We start from the raw sequence: 18,457 nt of genomic DNA on the forward strand, positions 1-18,457 counted from the left end.
TCCGAACAGACGACAGCTGCCGATTTCCCCACTGCACCCCGGTCACCCGTGTTTCTGAGCCAGCGATGGCAGGTGTTGGGTGATAACATGAATGTGGCCTCTATGCTCCTGATATACATGTGCATGTTCACCTACAGGCCTATATAGGCACACGCATGTATGCACAGGGGCAGGCACATAGAGACACACGTGCACACACATATATGTGCACGTGCCTGTGTGCTTATGTATCATATACACATGCATGTGTGTACATGTGTACATCCGTGTGTGTTTTGTTTGTCTCTCTCTGTGTATGTAACGTGTCACAATTTTCTCAAAACCAACAGCCCGGCCCTGACGGGCTGGCCAGGTGCCACATCACTGGTTCCTCACAGACAGTTCAGCCCAGGTCAGAGGTCTTGTAACTGGTGGGGCTCGGGGAGGGTCCCGACTGCCGCGCTGGCCTTGGAGCCAGCCAAGCTGGTACCTGCGGGTTTGCAGGATGGCGAGCGCTGGGGAAATCGCCTGGTCCTCTGATGGGGCTCTCAGCCCAGCCCAGCCCACCCCAGGGAGTAGGTGGGACTCGACCAGCAGCCGCCGAGCGGGGGACGGCGTGCAGCGGGGGTGCCGGCGTTTGGGCCCTGGGGACCCCTTGGAGCCCTGACCCCAGGAAGGGGTGGCAGACGGGCTTTTACAGGGGCATCTTGAGGGGCCAGGACCGCTCAGGACACGCGTCTGTCCTGTTCCGCCCGCAGCGGGCCTTTCCCAAAAAGGGCGGAGGAAGGGTAGGGGCCATGGCTCCCAGGTACAGACCACGTAGAGGCCAGACGCTCATTCGTGAGGCCCTAAATCCGTCTGCTTCTTAATCAGCTCTTATTTACAAAGCATCTCTCAGTTCAGATAGCCTCTCCCACTGAGCCTTCACCAATCAGGCTTAGCATCAGATTCGTTCTGCGGACGATGCCCTGAAATGGTGATTTACTAGGGGTGGGGCCTCCCCAGGCTGGGGTCCTAGCGCCGGGCCTGGGACCCGGGATGAGCCTTTTCCTGCCTCTGGGCCTCCGTTTCCCCCTCCGGGGCTGGACGAGCTCTGCACTTTGGGGGCAGCTGGGGCGTGGGCAGGAGGCTGGGGTACCTTCTGGAGTGTAGCTTCTTCACGTCACAACCTGGGGGGTTCGGTGGTCTCGCTCCTGAGCGATACAGGTGAGCTACAGAGTCACTGCCCCAACGGACTCACACTTGGCAAAGACAAAACGCCATCCCGTGCCTGTGCGGTTGCTTGGGCTGGTCCCCCTCGAGGGGTGTGTACCCCCGCTCTGCCTATAGCGCGTGGAGGTCTGCGGAGCCCAGGACGGGGGTCTAAGATCCTTCTAGGTCACCTCGTCTCTGGGCTCGGCGTTCCTCTCTCGGCAGGTTTTCAGGACCAGTCTCTGGCGTAGGCATCCTCTCTCCAGGGACAAAGTGACAAAGCCCCCACACTCAGGAACACAGTTCAGTGAACTCAAGAGAAAAGGGGAGGAATGGAGACAAGGACCGTCTTCCATTCTCATGGGAAGGCCGAGGCCCCAGATTCACAGGCAAGCTGCACGACTGCCATCCTCCCCCAAAAGTCATCATTTCCCACCTTCTCCTGGCACCCAGCCCAAACCTGGAGCCCAGCAGTGACCTGCACACCCACCTTCCCGAGGTGGCTTTTGTTTTTAGCTCCTCACTGGGCACATTATCTTATTTTCTTAAGCTCCCAGCAGCCCTGTGCCCGCCCGGGCCTGCTCTCCTTGTAAGGAAGGTTGCTCTCTGTGTCTGATTATGAGCGTAATCAAGTGTGACTTCTAGGTGAGGTCTTCAGGGACTCCCCGACATTAGGAAGAACCTCGGTCATTTCCTTTCCATCATCATTCACAAGTGAAAGATGAATAATGTAAAACTGACCTGGGGCAGGTTTTAAATTATCGCCTCTTTTTTTTTTTTTTTTTCCTTTTTTTGAAAAAGGGGGGAAAAAAAAAGAGAGAGAGGAAAGTGTCAGGGAAGGACGATAGTCATATGTACTTCCTCCAATCTACATGCAAAAAGTTATCATTTGTCATCTTTTTCTATCACCCAACCACTCGCCTGGTAGGAACACAGAATTATGAAGAGCCAAGTACAAGCAAATAGGTGACTCATAAAACACTCACAAGTGACACTGAGCAGGGAATATAAACAATCCAGACTCTGTCCTCACGGCAGCAAGTCCCTCCCCAGTCATCAGGGTTCGAGGAGGGTGACAGCTGGTTAGCAGCGAATAAGCGACATGTAGTGCTCACCTCTCCTGGTGGCGGGAGTGTAGGTGACGCGTCCCACTGCGAGACAGGCAGGGACCTGGGACCCGGGACCCTCTGTTGCAGGGCTTGCACCTGGACAGACGTCTCCTTGAGCAACAGATACAAAGAAACTGTAAGGGACTAAAAAGAACTGCACCCACGGCGCAGTTGGGGCAAAGTATGAACAAGATACAAAAAGTCCAAAAACCCACCTGCCACTTCTGAAGACCTGGGAGCAAAAGCAGGGTCCTGTGCATGTGCCCTGCACCCACCACCACCAAAGCCACCCCTCTGGCCCGAGCCCTGGACACACCCCTATCCTCACCCCATACACGGAACCCCACGGACGCCCAGCCGCTTCTGCAAAGTGCAGCGAGCTCCACTGTTCTCCAGAGAATATGGCCCAGCAGAAGCCACTGCCCTCAAGAGGCAACGTGGATATGAAAACGGCTTCAAAATTCCCAGATCCCGGTGCGTTTCTAAGGAGCGCCTGGCAGCCCTGACCTTCGAAGATGGGGTCACAGATGACAGCCTGACCCCCCATGGGCCCTCCCACGCAGCCGTGGGGTCCTGTGCCGCCCTGCCTCAGCACCCTAAACTCCCCCCACTTTTGAGAAAAGAGCATGAACACAAGTCCCCCCAATTCAACAAAAGCTAAATTTATGGGGAAATTTTCAAGTTAGTTCCCCGTGGGACGTGCCAACCAGGCGAGCTGACCGCCAACGTCCACGAGGACACTTCTTGACCAAGGGGCTTGGGGTCAGCTTTCCGGCCCTTCCACCGATGGAATCATGGGCCTTCATTACCCAGGGCAGTGCCTTCTTGGGAAGGTGCCCTGTGCAATCTTCTTTCCCTGACTGGCAGTGCAGCCCCGTGGACCCTGAATGTGGAGGCAGGGGATGGGCAGGCGGGAGGGAATTGTGTTTTTTAACTTCCCTGGTCCTCCCTGCTCTCTGGTCTCCAGACTGGGCCGTGTGCCCAGGCGCAGTGCATCCAGCCCCTCTCTGGGCAGTGGGTGTGCAGCTCAGGGACGGGGGTCCGGGACCTGCACCTTCACTGAGCTTCCTGCGAGATGCAGGGAGGGGAGGCCCTCAGGATGGAGCCCTGATGAGGCCGGGGCTGCTTTTCTTTTGCCACGAAGGTCAACCAGCCCGCGTGTCCCACCGCACGAAGCATCGCTGGGGCATAAACCCGGGACCCCTTTCCTTTCAACCAGCGTCCAGCGTCCAGCCCTGTAGGCTCCTGCACCTTCTTACATGCAGAGTGACCAAGACCCGCTCACAGAGTCTCACCTGACCCTCTCGGTGGCCCTGATGTTGGGGAAGGAGGTGGCTCGTCCCAGCCACGGAAACACGACCAATGTAGGGCTTGGGGCCCCCAGGTTACGAATTTCATGGGTCTGTACTCAAAATGAAACACTCGGGGAATGACATGCCATGTCTGCATTGTGGGCTAACACTACTTATGCTGCAACAAGGGTAGATGAGATTCATTCCCCAAATGTCAATGTTGTTTACGACCCTCTCCTCTGTCTCTGATTCACCAGCCTTCCTGCTTTCATTGCTTCCTTATAGCTTTGGGTTAAACATGCTTCAATAAGGGAAACGGCATCCTCCCACTCCTCAACTCTCCCAAATGTCAAACCCAGAACTGACTTTCACGGAGGATAATTAGATTTCATAAAAAAAAAAAAAGAGGCACCAAAATCTATACAGATAGTTCATTTCTCTACCTTCGACTTCCCTTTCAATATACATTTGAAAAATGGTACTTTTTGTTTGCCTGCAAGCATGTATATTTAAACTATTTAACTAGGGTTCTGTCTGCAGCCGTCTGCCTGGTTTCCATGGTAGCTGAGGACCGACAGAATAAAACGGTATTCAACAAACACGAAATAAAACAACAGAAAGATATCTCCGTTCTTTAACAAATAGAGCATGGGAGCCATTCTAAACAAACATTTGCATGAGTTTGGTTCTGAAAAGGCACTTAGTGGGTTTTTTTTTTTACATCCACGACACTATAGGGGAGACGAATGCCCTATCTATGCCCTGCAAAGCACTACGGTATTTCTTACTTGCGATCTCTTCTAAGAAGGGGAGATTGTTTTGAAAATTCCCATAAAAATCATACAAAGAAAGTTTTCCTGAATGAAATAGCATGATTATTTCCTTGTGCATCTATATTTGGAAGGACAGTCTTAAGCGAACACTCCTGTACACGCTGCCCGCTGTGTGCGGGGCAGGGGGCAGGGACGGACGCCCCCTCCCGCCTGCTCACTCACGCCCATGACAGCCCAGGAAGGGAGGGGCGGGTGCTGTGCTCACTCACACCTGGGCAGAGGTCCGGGGACTGGTCCAGGCTCATGGGGCTGTGACTGAACTCAGGCCACTCCCTCGGCCCCTCCCTGCTCCTCGGCTCGGAAGGGGGTGCCCTGACATGGAGGGTAGATGCTGTCCGTGCTTTGCGACCCTGGCACCCAGTGCCCCCGTGTCCTAGGCAGATGGGCCGGGGACTCCGAGGGTGGGAGCAGCCCTGGGGGAACAGCTGAGACGCGGTTCTTTAGGAAACTTGTAACCATCACCATCATCCCAAGGGAAGGCTTCACGTTCTTAAGTAGTGTCAAAACCACACTTCTTTTAACAGACGCTCGGAGCACACCCCTTGCCCTCTTCAGCCTTGTGTCCGCCCAGAAATGAAGACACAAGACTATGTGCCCACCTGTGCAGCCCTGGGAGAAGGCAGGATGCAGGTGTAATGGACAGGAGCACAGGCGAGGACGTGTCTGCTTTACGGGCCACGGTAAGGAAGTTGGGGGGATGCCCGAATGTTCAGACAAGCCCGCCCCACCGTGTGTGTGTGTGTGTGTGTGTGTGTGTCACCTCCACGAGCCTGGCCAGGCTGCTCGGCCATCCTCGCCCCCCCGCACGGCAAGGACCCCCAGCGCCTGGGCAGTTCCGCCTGCCCCTGCCTGGCTCGAGCTGACGTGTGGACCCAGGGCATCCTCTGGGGGGTGTCCTGCGCGTTTGCAGGGTGTTGAGCGGCATTCCCCCCCGCCCCCCACTCCTCCCGTTGACACAAGCCAAGCTGTCTCCAGGCATCTCCTGTGAGTACCCTGGCTGGGAACTGGCTCTGGAGAATCCAGAAAATTATGTTTTGCCAGGAGCAACGTAAATGAAATTACTCTGTAGTTTACAGAAAAAAAATACAATCCCAGTAAAAAAAAAAATTAAATTAGCAAGTTAGGCCAAAATGTATGACTTTTTCCTGGAGCTGTTAGCAGTGGGACCGAGTGGCGTCACTCATATTGGTGTCAATTAGTGAGAAAAATGGTCGGTTTTGTTGGTGTGGGTGATTCTGGAAGGCTTTGGTCAGGAGGAAGGTTAGCGTTTGACAGGCAGTGAGGGAGGGTCTCTCTCCTCTCTTTTTTGTACTCACATCACAGCGCTTGCTTTGCTGCAGGAGAGGCGAAGAGCACTGCTGGGGGCGGGGCAGGTCCTGCAGAAGTGACGGGACATCACCCCCATAGGGACATGGGGGCAAAGCGGTGGATCTGGTGGGGTGGGCGTGGCCTCGTACCCTCTGAGCCTTTGGTTTTGTTTCAGGAAAAGGAGAAGCAGAGAGAGGGGAGATTCTAGGATCCAGGCAGGGGTACTGGGTGGCGGGACCTCCGAGGGCAGGGATGGGACAGTGGCCAGAGCACAGCAGTGAGGGGTGATGGACCCCATGGGGCGGGAGACGGAGCTGGGCCGGCCCCTGGGGGCCTCCACCCCGCTTAGCAAACCAGCCCTGCAGAGACAAGCAGGAAGCAGGCTGAGCGCTGTGCTGGCCGACCCGGGGCTGCAGCAGAAGGAACCTCCCCCTCCCCCGCTTTCAGCCCTCGCTGGGGCCCTGACACGCCCTAAAATAGACTCAGACGCCTGACCAAGGGCCGCCTGGCCAGGGACCTGCCCGGCCACCTCCCCCAGCCCGCGGATGCTCCCTCTGTGGGAACGCTGGCTTCTCTCATCTCAGGTCTCGACTCAGATGTCACCCTCCTGACCCCCAGGACACAGCGGCCGCCTCTACCCTCTCCCGGCCCAGCCCCACCGCCAGGCACCCCCCCTTAGTCCACCCCGTGGCTGCAGCTCAGTGGTCAGGCCTGTCGCCGCCCTCGTGGGACCATTCCCGGTGATGCCGCTGCATCTTAGAACGTTAGAAAGTGTCCGGCGGGGACATGCAAACAGCCTTCACTCACCCAGTGACCAAGGGAGCGACGTGGGATCTTTCTGACTCTCGGGGCTCAAAGTCCTTCGAGCACACCCGCCGCTCACCTGCCCCCTCGGGGTCTCGCGCCTTGGCCCACAGAACGAGACAGGGCAGGATCGTGCAGTCCATTCCTCTCCCCCGGCCTGCGTGTCCGAGGCTTCCCTGCCTGGCAGTGGCCCCTCTTTCTCGTGCCCTTTGCTCCCCCCGGCAGTGGGAGTCAGTGACCCACCCGTCACCCTCATTCCCTCGTCCCCCTCAAACCTCCGTGAGACGGTGCCCCAGGCTGTGACCCACCCACCCCAGCCCACCCTGGGACAGGCCAGGGAAAGTGACCAACGACCACGATGCTTTTCTCCATGGGCTGTGGGACCCTGGGCTCCTTTCTTCGGCAAAACGAAGGGTTGACCCCGACACTCGCTCAAGGCCGTCTGCAGCCTGAAACACAGCCCGAGCTGGACCTCCTCCACCACGTAACTCCTGCCGACCCCAGGGCCGCCGGCAGCCCCGCCCGAGGGCGGCTCTCCACAGCTGCAGAAAACGCGCCTTCCAGCAATTAGAAATCACTCGCGCCTTCACGCTGGCACAGTTAAACGCTGCACTCTTCTGGGGAGCTCCGCGCATCCGCTGAGATCTACTACCGATCGCCCATCGCCGGGGCGGGCCGCCGGGCTGTGGTCATGACCACGGACTCTAGACAGGGGACAGCCTCCTTCCCGGCAGCTGCGCGGTCTCTGACGTGGAGAAGGAAACACCTGTTTCTCCCGCCGTCCCCCAGGCAGTCAAGCCCGCGCCTGAAGCAGGCCCGCCTGGGCGGCACCATCTGAACCGGCAGGAGCGAGAAGGTCATTGTCACTCACTAAGGCAGCTGCCGTCCTCCCGGGGAAAACAGGCACGTGGACGGCCGTCTGCAAGCTCGCTGACCACACTGTTGTCTGTTTTCTGGGAGTTGCTGTTTCTCAGTCACACTGAGGCTGTCTTTTGGAAAAGCATAAAAGGACCGTCTTGCTACTTTCTGAAGGTGTGCGCTCTGTTACTCGGCTCCACCTAATGACCTTCAGGTGCTTTCCCAAGGTGACGCCTGGCGTGGAAAGCCCCACGGGCCCCCTTTGGTTGAAACTCCGAGTCGGCAGTGTAGGCGTTTAGGCGCGGCCACTAGCCCTCTGGCGCTCATGGAAAGCGGGTGACGCTGGGACGCAGGGCCGCTCGGGGGCCAGACTTTCCTTAGGGGCTGCACCGCCAGGGGGTTGCAGGAATTGCTTCTCAACCAGGCCCTCTCCATTCCATTGTCTTGTAACCAACCTGGGCGTCCATGATACCAAGATGGGCTCTGCCCACTCGCAGGGGGCAGACCGTGGGGATGGGGGTGATGGACCCCAGGGGCTTAAAGAATCGGGGTCTTGGCAAGACTCATCCTCGCCGGTCGTGGAGAGGCAAGCAGAGGTGAGGAGAGAACTAGAGGCATCGGGACCGCTGGCTTGGATGCCGGGCTCCAGACTCGCATCCCGTCTTCGGGAGGCTGCCTTGGGCCCGTCGGCGCACCCCCAGGGCCGGGCGTCCACCTCAGCTGGAAGGCACCGGCCACACCCCTGGTGACTGAGTGCCCTGGTGTCACCGAATCAAAGCACCGCAGACTGGGGCGCTTCCACAACGGACGTTCATGTCTCAGTTCCGGAGGCCACAGGCCAAGACCCAGGCGTGGCAGGGCTGTCCCTCCTGAGGGCCAAGCAGATCTGTCCCAACCCCTCTCCTAGATTCTGGTGGCTGCTGGCAATCTTCGGGGTTCCTTGGCTTGTAGAAGCATCACCTCGATCCCTGTCTCATCTGTACACGAAGTTCTGTCCGTGAGCGTGTCTGCGTCCAAATTCCCCTTTTAATAAGCTCACTTGTCATGTTGGATTAGGGTCCGTCCGCCCTAGGGACGTCACCTGAACTAATCACATCTGAAAACCCAGTCCCATTCTGAGGTTCTGTGGGTTTGGACTTCAACACAGGGACTTTGGGGGGAAAAGTTCAGCCCATCCACCCGGGGAGGCAGAGACCCCAAGGAAAGAAGGCGGTTCAGCACCTGGGCCTGGTCCGGCTGCTGGGTAACGCTCAGCTGAGTTTATCTTTCATAGATGCTGACACACTCTAAGACCCAATATTAGTTTCATAAACAACAGTTTCTTTCTTGCAAACTATACCCACAGGTCCCATTGACAATTCCAAACGCTACCGAAGCCAGTCAGATGACAACGGTGCGAGGAACTTTATCTTCAGTATTTACTGTTAGGCTGGAATATTGCTCTGATTCCTCGGGGGCGATTCAGCACTCCCGTGGGAAATACGTGACCTCATTTACATTTTCTAATTGAATTGCTATCAGCTTTCCTGCAAGACTGCACACAAAAATGTTCTTCCAGATTCCAGCCCTGCTTGTATTACCCACAAAAAGACCGCCTTTAAAGTGTTGCTAAGAAAGGAAAGGAAAAGGGGAGAAGTTGCCAAATTTTTATGGTTCACCTAACTGGAAAGCTGTCAGTTTTGCTGGCTCCACAGTCGCTGGAATAACGGACAAGGGAGACTGCGCTTGACGGGACCTTGACACGGGAGAGATGGAATTTACAGAACCAGGAAATTAGGGGGTCCCCTCGCGCCCTCCTCCAGGGATTTGCTTCAAGGCTCCTTTTGGTAAGAGCTTCTCGGGACTTTTAATGCTGCAAATGGCTCCTTTGAAGGAGGCCCTTGTGTCTCCAGAAACTTCTGCTAACACAACTCCTGCTGGCAACATTCTCATTGAGCTCCCCACCTCTCCAAACCCAGCCAGGAAGCCCTCTGCACGCATTAAAAAATGTTTGAAAATCGTGAATTAGAAACGACATGCAGGAAAGCGCTTGAAACATCAGTGAACAGACACACGAATGATCACAGGATGAACACCTGCCCCCAGGACCCCCTCACGTCCCTCAGGCCCCCACCAGGGCCACCTCCTCTCCCCTCCCACAGCGGTCCCCTGCGCAGCTGTATACGCATTCTGAGCTGTCCACGTCTGATCTCACAGTCTGCACTTTCCTGCCTGGGTGCCTGCCCTCTCTCCCTCGATATGTGTCTGTGAGATTTACCCATCCTGTTGCTTTGTTCATTTTTGCTGCTATATAGGAATTCACTGTATGAATCCACCACCAGGTACTTATCCAACTTAACAAGGATGAGTGTTTGGGTTCTTTTCAGGTTTATCAAATTCTGGTGCAGAGCTGTTGGTACGAATGTGTACACACTTCCGTTGGGCTTGTACCTGAAACCAGCAGCATAATAAAAAATACACATTTGGCCTTTGCCCTCCATTCCCGACACAGAGCTCTCAAAACCCTTGTAATCTCTGCAGTGATGGGCTGACAGGAGTATTTTACCCAGAGCTCCTAGGTCCCTAGGAATTTCCTGGGTGAGAGAGCATCTTTTGTTCTAGTGAGGTGACTCTGGGTGGGCTCCTGGAGGGGGCTGGCCACCAGAAAGCCTAAGCCATGACTAGAAGCTTGGAGCTCTCAGACCCACCCCCCATCCTCTGGGGAGAGGGGAGGGGCTGGAGGTCGAGTTCATCGATCATGCCTACGTGATGAAACCTCCATAAAAATCCCTAAACTCTGGGGTGTGGAGAGCTTCGAGGGTGGTGAACACGTCCACGTGCCAGGAGGGTAGTGCACCCCATCGCTGCCACAGGGATAGAAGTCCTGCACTTGGGACCCTTCCAGACTTCGCCCTATGTAACTCTTCATCGGATGCTCCTCTATGTCCTTTATAATATCCTTCATGGTAAACCAGGAATAGTAAGTGAGTGTTGTCCCGAGTTCTGTGACCCATCGTAGCAAATTATTGAACTGAGGTGGGGGTCGCGGGAACCAAGCTGGGCGGAAGCGAGTAACCTGGAGACCCACCACTTGTAACTGATGCCCGAAGCGGGGTGGGCTTTTGGGACTGAACCCTGAGCCTGTGGGGTCTGCGCTGACTCCGGGCTGCGAGTGTCAGAACTGAATTAAATTAGAGAACACCTAGTTGGTGTCCACGGAAAGTCAGAGAACCGGCTGGGGTGGAAAACCTACACCTTTGGTGTCAGAAGTGTGAGAAGAGGAACAGTTTTCCTCTCAACCAGGCAAACGTATATTCAACTTCCAATGAAAACGCCCGTTGTTGCTAGAGAGGCTGCACCATTATGCACGCCCACCAAGAGCACACGGTAACTCCAGCTTCGGCACGTTCTCACCAATATTTGGTATTTCCAGTCTTTCTAAGGTTAGCCATTCTGGTGGATTTTCGGCTTTAATCTGCATTGCCCTGCTGAGGTTGACAGGCCCTCACACTGATCCACCCCCTGGCTCTTCTCTTTGGTGGACAGCCTGTGTTCTTTTTTCTTCTATCATTAGGTTATCTGTCTTTATGTAGTGATTTGAGGCTCTCTTTATATAGTCTGGACGTGCCTCCTTTGTCAGTCATTAAGGGTCACAAATATCCTCTCTCTGGCTCTGGCTTATCTTTTCACTTTCTTAAGTACGTGCTCTGATGAGTACATTCTTATTTGTAACCAGGTCCAATCATCGACCTGCCCTGGATACCCCGTGCTTCATGGGTTGTGTATAAGGAAGCTTTCCCCACACATCACTCCCTATATCCTCTTCCATTTGTTTGGTTTGTCTTGAACACTCAGATTTACAATCCACCTGGAATTGATCTGGGGTGTGGAGTGAGGTACAGGGTCACTTCACGTTTTCCCCTTAAGGGTACCCGACTGGCCCAGCATCACTTATTGAAAAGATAGTCCTCACCCACTATTCTAAGTAGGGCTTAGCAGGCTTTTTGTTAAAGGGTCAGATAGTTAAATATTTTAGGCTTTGTAGGCCAAGAAGCAAAGTCGAGGATATTAATACAGGCACTTATACAACCATTTAAAAATACAGAAACCATTCTTAGCTTTCAGGCCATCAAAAGGCAGGTGGCAGGTCAGATGTGACCTGTGGGCTGTAGCTTTCTGGCATTTGCCATCTGGTGCCACTCAAACAAATCAAGTGTTGGCACCGTGTGCATTTGACAAGGTTCATCAAGTCGTGTATGTGAAGTGGGTGAACTGCGTTGAATAAAAGTTAAACCTCCATGAAGACGATTTTTTAAAACATTAAGTATTCTTTCTGCGCTGGCTATTCTGTTCCATTTGTTTTGCTCTCAAACGACACCATTTAATTACTGTAGTTCCGTGGTTCTCCGATGGGGCGATTTTGCCCCTGGGGAGCATTTGGCAATGACTGGAGACAGCTTTGGGTGCAAGTGGGGGTGCTGGGGTGCTGCTGGCATCTAGGGGGTGGGGGCCAGGGATGCTGTTGAACATCCTGCAGTGCCCGGGGCGGCCCACGTCAGAGCATGATCGGGTCCCACATGCCAATAGTGGTGAGGTCGAGAAACTGGTTGCTTTACTTGTGGTCTTGATGTCCGAAACACCAGGTCCTCCCATCTTTGTGTGGTTCTAGGTTATTCTTGGCCCCTTGTATTTCTATTTAAAAATTTAAAGTCAGCTCTTAACCCTTCCACAGACAAGCAAAGAAAAAACATCCTGCGATTTTTGTTGGGATTGTATTGAATCTATAGAAACCTTTGGGTAGAATTGACATCCTCACAACTTTAAGTCTCTTATGTTATGAGCAGGGCACATCCCTCTATTTTTAAAGATCTTCTTTAATTGTTCTCAGTAATATGTAAGGGCCTTGAAAATTTTTTGTTAGGTTTATAACTATAATTTTTAATGCTATTGTAATTGGTATCTGGTTCAGATTTTATTTTCTAACTATTTATTCCTGGTCCGTAGAGGTGCAATCGCTTTTACATCCAGCGCCCTTGCTAACATCATTCATTAATTCTAATTACTTATCTACAGATCATTTCGGATTTTCTGCATTCACAATTATATAAGCTACACATAACGCTAGTTCTATTTATTCCAATTTCTTTTTCTTCCCTGACCTCACTGGCTTGAAGCTCTGGCGTGTAATGTAAGAGTGTCCTTGTCCTATTTCTGATGTCAAGGAAGGCTTCGAGTATTCCGACTGTAGACTGGATGTTTGCTGTGGACACCCTTTGTGAGATTAAGAATGGTCTCTTCTTTTCCTAATTTGTAGAATATTTTCATCCTGAATGAAGTTAAATTTAACAGTCACTATTCAGATGACCATGTGATGTTTATTCTTTATTCTGTGTTGAATTACTTGGATTAACTTTTAACCATTAAACCAAATCTCGCATTCTTGGAACAGACGAATGTGGCCATTATATATCCCATGTAAACATGGCTGAATTTGAGTGTGTTAATATTTTGCTTCGGCTTTCTTCCCCTCTATTTATGAGTGGACTGGCATGTAGTGACCCTTTCTCTCACTGTTCTTTCAAGGTTCGTGCCGGCTTTGGGCAAGGTTCTTGATGGTTTCAGCATGGTGTACATTTGGTTGGGGAAGTGACCTCTCTTGTAAGATGAGTTTCAACTCCTTACAGCTTGGTTACAACTTACCAGTGGAGCTATCCTGGTGTGGGTATTTTTTTGTGATAAAAATTTGAATTAAAATTTTGTTCATAATAATAAAACAGTTCAGATTTTCCTTTCATGTTAGTTTTGGTAAATTTTATATTCTAGAATGCTATCCATTTCACGTATATTTTCAAATATATTGGTATAAATTGTACATAATGCCTGCAAATGACCTTTCTTATATCTGTGCGATTGGTCATGATGTCCTCTTTCCATTCCAGATAGTGATTATTTGCAGGGTTTTTTTCTTACTAAGTCTACAGTTCAGTAAAGAACCAACTTGTGTCTTTGTTGATTCTACTATTTTCTGTTTCATTATTTTCTCCTCTGTTTGTGTTGAAACACAAAGTGTTTCATTTCCTGTTCTTTTTATAACTTCTTGAGGTGAATGTTAACATCACTGATTTTCTGCCTTCTTTATCTTCCAATATACGTATGTAAGGCTATGCATTTCTACCTGGTGTGACTTCAGCTACATCCAGCTAGTTTTATTACTCAGTTCAGAATATTCTCTCATTTCCATGTGATTTCTTTTCTACCCGAGGGTTAATAAGAAGGCACTTACTTAACTTCCAAATCTATGGGGATTTTTCAGTTATTTTCTTTGTTATCGATTTCTAGCTTAATTGCTCTGAGGTAAGAACACAAACTATGTTTGATTCTAAACTTTTGAAGCATGTTGAATTTTGCTTGAAGGCTCAGCCTATGGCTAAATTTGGTAAATGTTCTGGGTATACTTGAAAAGAATCTGTATTTAGCAGCAGCCGGTTTCTGTGTTTTATATACATCTCACTAATGTCAGACGTCTTAATCCTGTGCTCCTAATCTTCTATTTCCTTACTGACATTTTGTCTGCTTGTTCTATTCCTTACTCAGAGATATTTGTTAAAATTTACCATGGATTGTATACTTATTTATTTCTCCTTTTAGTTCTATCAATTTTTGCTCAAATATTCTGAAGTCATGTTACAAGTGCACACGAATTTCATTCTTACAGCAACAGAGCCCTCACCAACTTTCTTCTGATTAGTATTTGCACGGTATTTCCCTCCCTATGCTTTGACTTTCAACTTTCTCTATCCTTATACTTTTTTTTTTCAACATCTTTATTGGAATATAATTGCTTTACAATGGTGTGTTAGTTTCTGCTTTATAAAAAAGTGAATCAGCCATACATATACATATATCCCTATAGCTCTTCCCTCTTGCATCTCCCTCCCTCCCACCCCTCTAGGTGGTCACAAAGCACCAAGCTGATCTCCCTGTGCTATGCGGCTGCTTCCCACTAGCTAGCTATTTTACATTTGGTAGTGTATATATGTCTATGCCACTCTCTCACTTTGTCCCAGCTTACCCTTCCCCCTCCCCGTGTCCTCAAGTCCATTCTCTAGTAGGTCTGCGTCTTTATTCCCATCCTGCACCTAGGTTCTTCATGACCTTTTTCTTTTTTTTTTTTAGATTCCATATATGTGTTAGCATATGGTATTTGTTTTTTATCCTTATACTTTTTAGATGTATCTTTTGTAAGCTGCATGTAGTTGGACTTTTAAAAATATAACCTGTCAATTTGTTTTCTTTTAATTATGAGTGAATCTATTTTCAATTATTATAATTAATAATATATTTGTAAATCTACCATCTTACTCAAAGACAAATATCTCATATATTCTATCATTTCACTTTTCTTTCCTTGCATTTTTTTGGATTGATAAGTTTTATTATTCTATTTTCCATCTATTATGTTAGAACTTAATCCTGTGACTCTTTTTTACTGTTTAAGAAGCATGTTTATTTGAAAATTCATATTGATTACTGAGGAAAATGACAAATTATGTTATTTAAGGGTCTTTTAAAAAATACTGCCTAAATATGAAGACTAAAAAAGGTGACAATATTTAAACAAGAAATACATCTAGAATGGAGGGAGAATTTAGCTGTCCCCTGCCCAGTGCTGTGTTACTAATACTAAATTATCCGGCTATAGCATAAGATCTTCATATATGGTAGTGTTAGAATTATATGAAAATTCCAAGAGAAATAAATATCTGTTATTATAACAGATACATTTTTATCAATTTAGTGCTAATTTAGACATTATGCAGACTTTAGGTAACTCCTGAAGTTAAGATTTACTTTTGGACCTAGACTATGGTCAGTCGTGGTCAGTGTTTCATGTGCACCTTAAAGTAACGTATCCATCACTATGGCTCTTAATGATGTGTCTCATCCAAGTATCATATTAGTTTGATATTTCCATCGTCTTCCAGGACAACACAAGCATCCTAGATCCCTTTGACTCCATTTGTCCCTTCTCAAAATCTATGCCATTCTTTTCATGAATTTGAGTCATCTTCTTTACATCCCACAAAACATTACCCTGTAATTATACACTGGTATTTTCCCATCTACTTAATCTTCTCATTCTTGGTTTTCTCCTTCAAATCATCTTATTTTTGCCTGAAGAACACAACTTGTGACAGATTCTTTCAGTTTTTATTTGTTTAAAACTGTCTTTATTCACCTTTACTCCGTGAAGGACGTTTTACTGAATAATAGAATTCTATTTTCTTTAGCACTTTAAAAATATCATTCCATTGTCTTCCAACCTCCATAGTTCCTGTTGAGAAGTCAGTTTTACATCTAATTATTCCTCTTTCAAAGAAACTCTGTCTTTTCTATTTGCTTCCAAGATTTTCTCCTTGACTTTTGTTTTCAACTATTTTACCTTAAAATGCCTATTGTGGACTGTGTCCTCCCAAAATTCTTTTGTTGAAACTCTATCTCCCAATGGGATGATATTAGGAGGTGAGGCCTTTCGGGGGTGATTAGGATTAGGGGAGGTCATCAGGATGGAGCCTCCATAACAGGATTAGTGTCCTTACAGGAGTTGTGAGTGAGCTGGCCTCCTATCTTTGCTCTCTGCCATGTGAGGATATAAGTCTGAAGGCAGCAATCTGGAAGAGCACCCTCATGGGAACTTGACCCTGTGCCACTCTGATTCAGACCTCCAGCCTCCAGAAGAGTGAGAAATGAATTTCTATTGTTTGTAAGCACCCCAGTCCATGGTATTTTGTTATAGCCTATTGAATGGACTAAGAAAGTGCCTAAGTGCAGTTTTCTTTATATTTATCCTGTTTAGAGTTCATAGGGCTTTTTGAATCTATGCTTGGATGTCTGTTGCCAGTTTTGGAATATTTTCTGCCAATATTTTTTCATATATTATTTTTGCTCCATTTTATCTCTCCCCCTCATATTCCAAACACACTCATGTTAGAACTTCTTACCATTTTCCAAATATCTCTTACTCTTTCCTTTGTGTTTTCTCTCTGGATATCTCTTTACACTTTGGCCTGAATATTTCTTCTGATGTTTTTTGCTTCGTTAATCCTCTCTTCAACTGTGTCTAATCTGCAGATATATCTGTCCAGTGAGCTCTTAATTTTGTTTGTTGTATTTTTCAGTCCTAAACTGCCCAATTAATTCTTTTTTAATCTTCCAATCCTGTCAAAATCTTGCATTTAATGTGCTTAAAGACAGTGAGCATAGTTATGATAAAATCTACATCTGATAACTATTACCTGGAGCCCTGTGGGTCTTTGATTATCATCTGCTCCTCCTCTTGATTTTTATTTATCTTGTTTTGTCCCTTCAGTCATTTTCAGTTGAGTGCTAGACATTGTATATAAAAGGAGATATAATTTGACGTCTGGTATGATACTTTCCACTGGAGAAGATTTACATTTGCTTTTGGCAGATGACTAAGGACACCAGCAATCTGGCATCACCTTAACCCATTTACACAGAGTGACATTATTCAAAGGTTGGCACTGGTCTCTGTAAGGGCACATCAACTGAGTGACCCAGTGTCCCACACAGACCCTCCTCCCTGTCCCCCTGGCACCACCCTGGTGAGGGCCCAGTGGCCATGATGAGCACATGACTCAGAGGGCTGGGACCATGCTGATGACAGCAATAAGAGCAACTATTTTTGGCCTCTTTGGGGACAGGGCTCTCATAGAGCCTGCACCCTGCCTGACCTCACATTATCTCACATAATCCTCTCGACAACCCTTGGATAGGATGTAGGTAACATTGCTGTCCCATTTTCTAGAGCAGTAAACCTCAGAGAGGTTGGATGCTTGTCCTAGAACATCAGCCAGTAAGCTGGAGAAGCCTTGATTCAAACTGACAATCCACGGCAGCCAGGCTCCGTTACGATGCCGGGCTCAGCTGTCCCTAGAAAGTCATTTTTTCACTCCTTTCCAGAACATCGGTTCTCCCATGCAGCAAAGAGGCTGCAGTCACAGGATTCTGCTTCCCCACCTGTAAAGTGGGGACAGTGACAGTGCCCACTTCTGGAGATGTTGTGAGGATCAATGTGGACACACTTAGGGCAGGGTCTAGGTGGGGTCCTAGAAAGTCAGGGCAGGGCTCTTTGGATTTGAAGAAGGAGGAAGCAGGGAGCCATCAGCAATGAAGGCGACATGAAATAAACAGGGAAGGACTGGGTCAGGTGGGCTGCAGAGACTCTGCCCACCACCTACAGGGTCATGTTTCATGTGCTCAGGGTGTAACCCCACAAAGTCACCCCCAAGGATGCTCTGAGTCTGGGATGTGGAATCTGCAGATCGGGTGCTTCTCGGGCCTGCCTGCTGGGGGGTTGGAGGTTCACGTGTCCTGGGGACTAACTGCAGTCACCCTTTTTGGAGGATAAGGGGATTAACTGCATCAGAAATTGCTTCATTAACATGCCTGACAAAAGGTGTCATTATTTTTATTTTCTTTTTACTTTTTTAAAGATTTTTTTTTGATGTGGACCATCCTCAAAGTCTTTACTGAATTTGTTACAGTATTGCTTCTATTTTATGTCTTGGTCTCTTGGCCACGAGGCATGTGGGATCCTAGCTCCCCAACCAGGGATCAAACACACACCCCCTGCATTGAAAGGCAAAGTCTCAACCACTGGACCGCGAGGGAAGTCCCTATATTTTTAATTAATGCGTTTTATCTGAGGCCATCCACGGGCGTTAGGGAGCCCTACTCCTTGCCCACAAGGTGCAGTTTTTGCATCACAGTCAGGGATGTAAGCCTTCCCACTGCTGCCCCTGGCCTGGCTGCCGACAGGGAGGGGCCCCTGCGTGGGCCATGCTGCCCTCTCACCAGGGTGTGGCTTGTCACGGTCATTCGGGAAGGAATGGAAAACCACATCCATGTGTCTCAAGGTTTTCAACATCCCCAAGGTGAGGCTCACGATCTGGGGGGCGCCCCTGTTAGAAGCATGTTTCAACACCTGGTTCAGCGCACCCACGAGGGCACTCAGGACGTCCTTCCCGATGGCGTCAGCTCACCACCAAGATAAGGCTATCCACCGAGTCACCACTTTCCC

The 18,457-nt window shown here is 49.4% G+C and overlaps 1 protein-coding gene across 8 annotated transcripts in view; it reads right to left on the minus strand.

Moving 5' to 3' along the window:
- CDH4 (cadherin 4) overlaps positions 1-18,457 on the minus strand; it is a 578,825-nt gene that overhangs the window by 143,919 nt on the left and 416,449 nt on the right. For 7 of the 8 annotated variants that reach the window (XM_059898535.1, XM_059898541.1, XM_059898540.1 and 4 more), the window contains one exon: positions 2,286-2,390. The exons of the other annotated variant lie outside the window; for it this stretch is intronic. In XM_059898535.1, the coding sequence (XP_059754518.1) occupies positions 2,286-2,390 (105 nt within the window). The remainder of the gene's footprint in view (positions 1-2,285; positions 2,391-18,457) is intronic. 8 annotated transcript variants of the gene reach the window in all.

This window comes from Balaenoptera ricei, chromosome 15 (genome assembly GCF_028023285.1).
Source record: "Balaenoptera ricei isolate mBalRic1 chromosome 15, mBalRic1.hap2, whole genome shotgun sequence".
Taxonomy (NCBI): domain Eukaryota; kingdom Metazoa; phylum Chordata; class Mammalia; order Artiodactyla; family Balaenopteridae; genus Balaenoptera; species Balaenoptera ricei.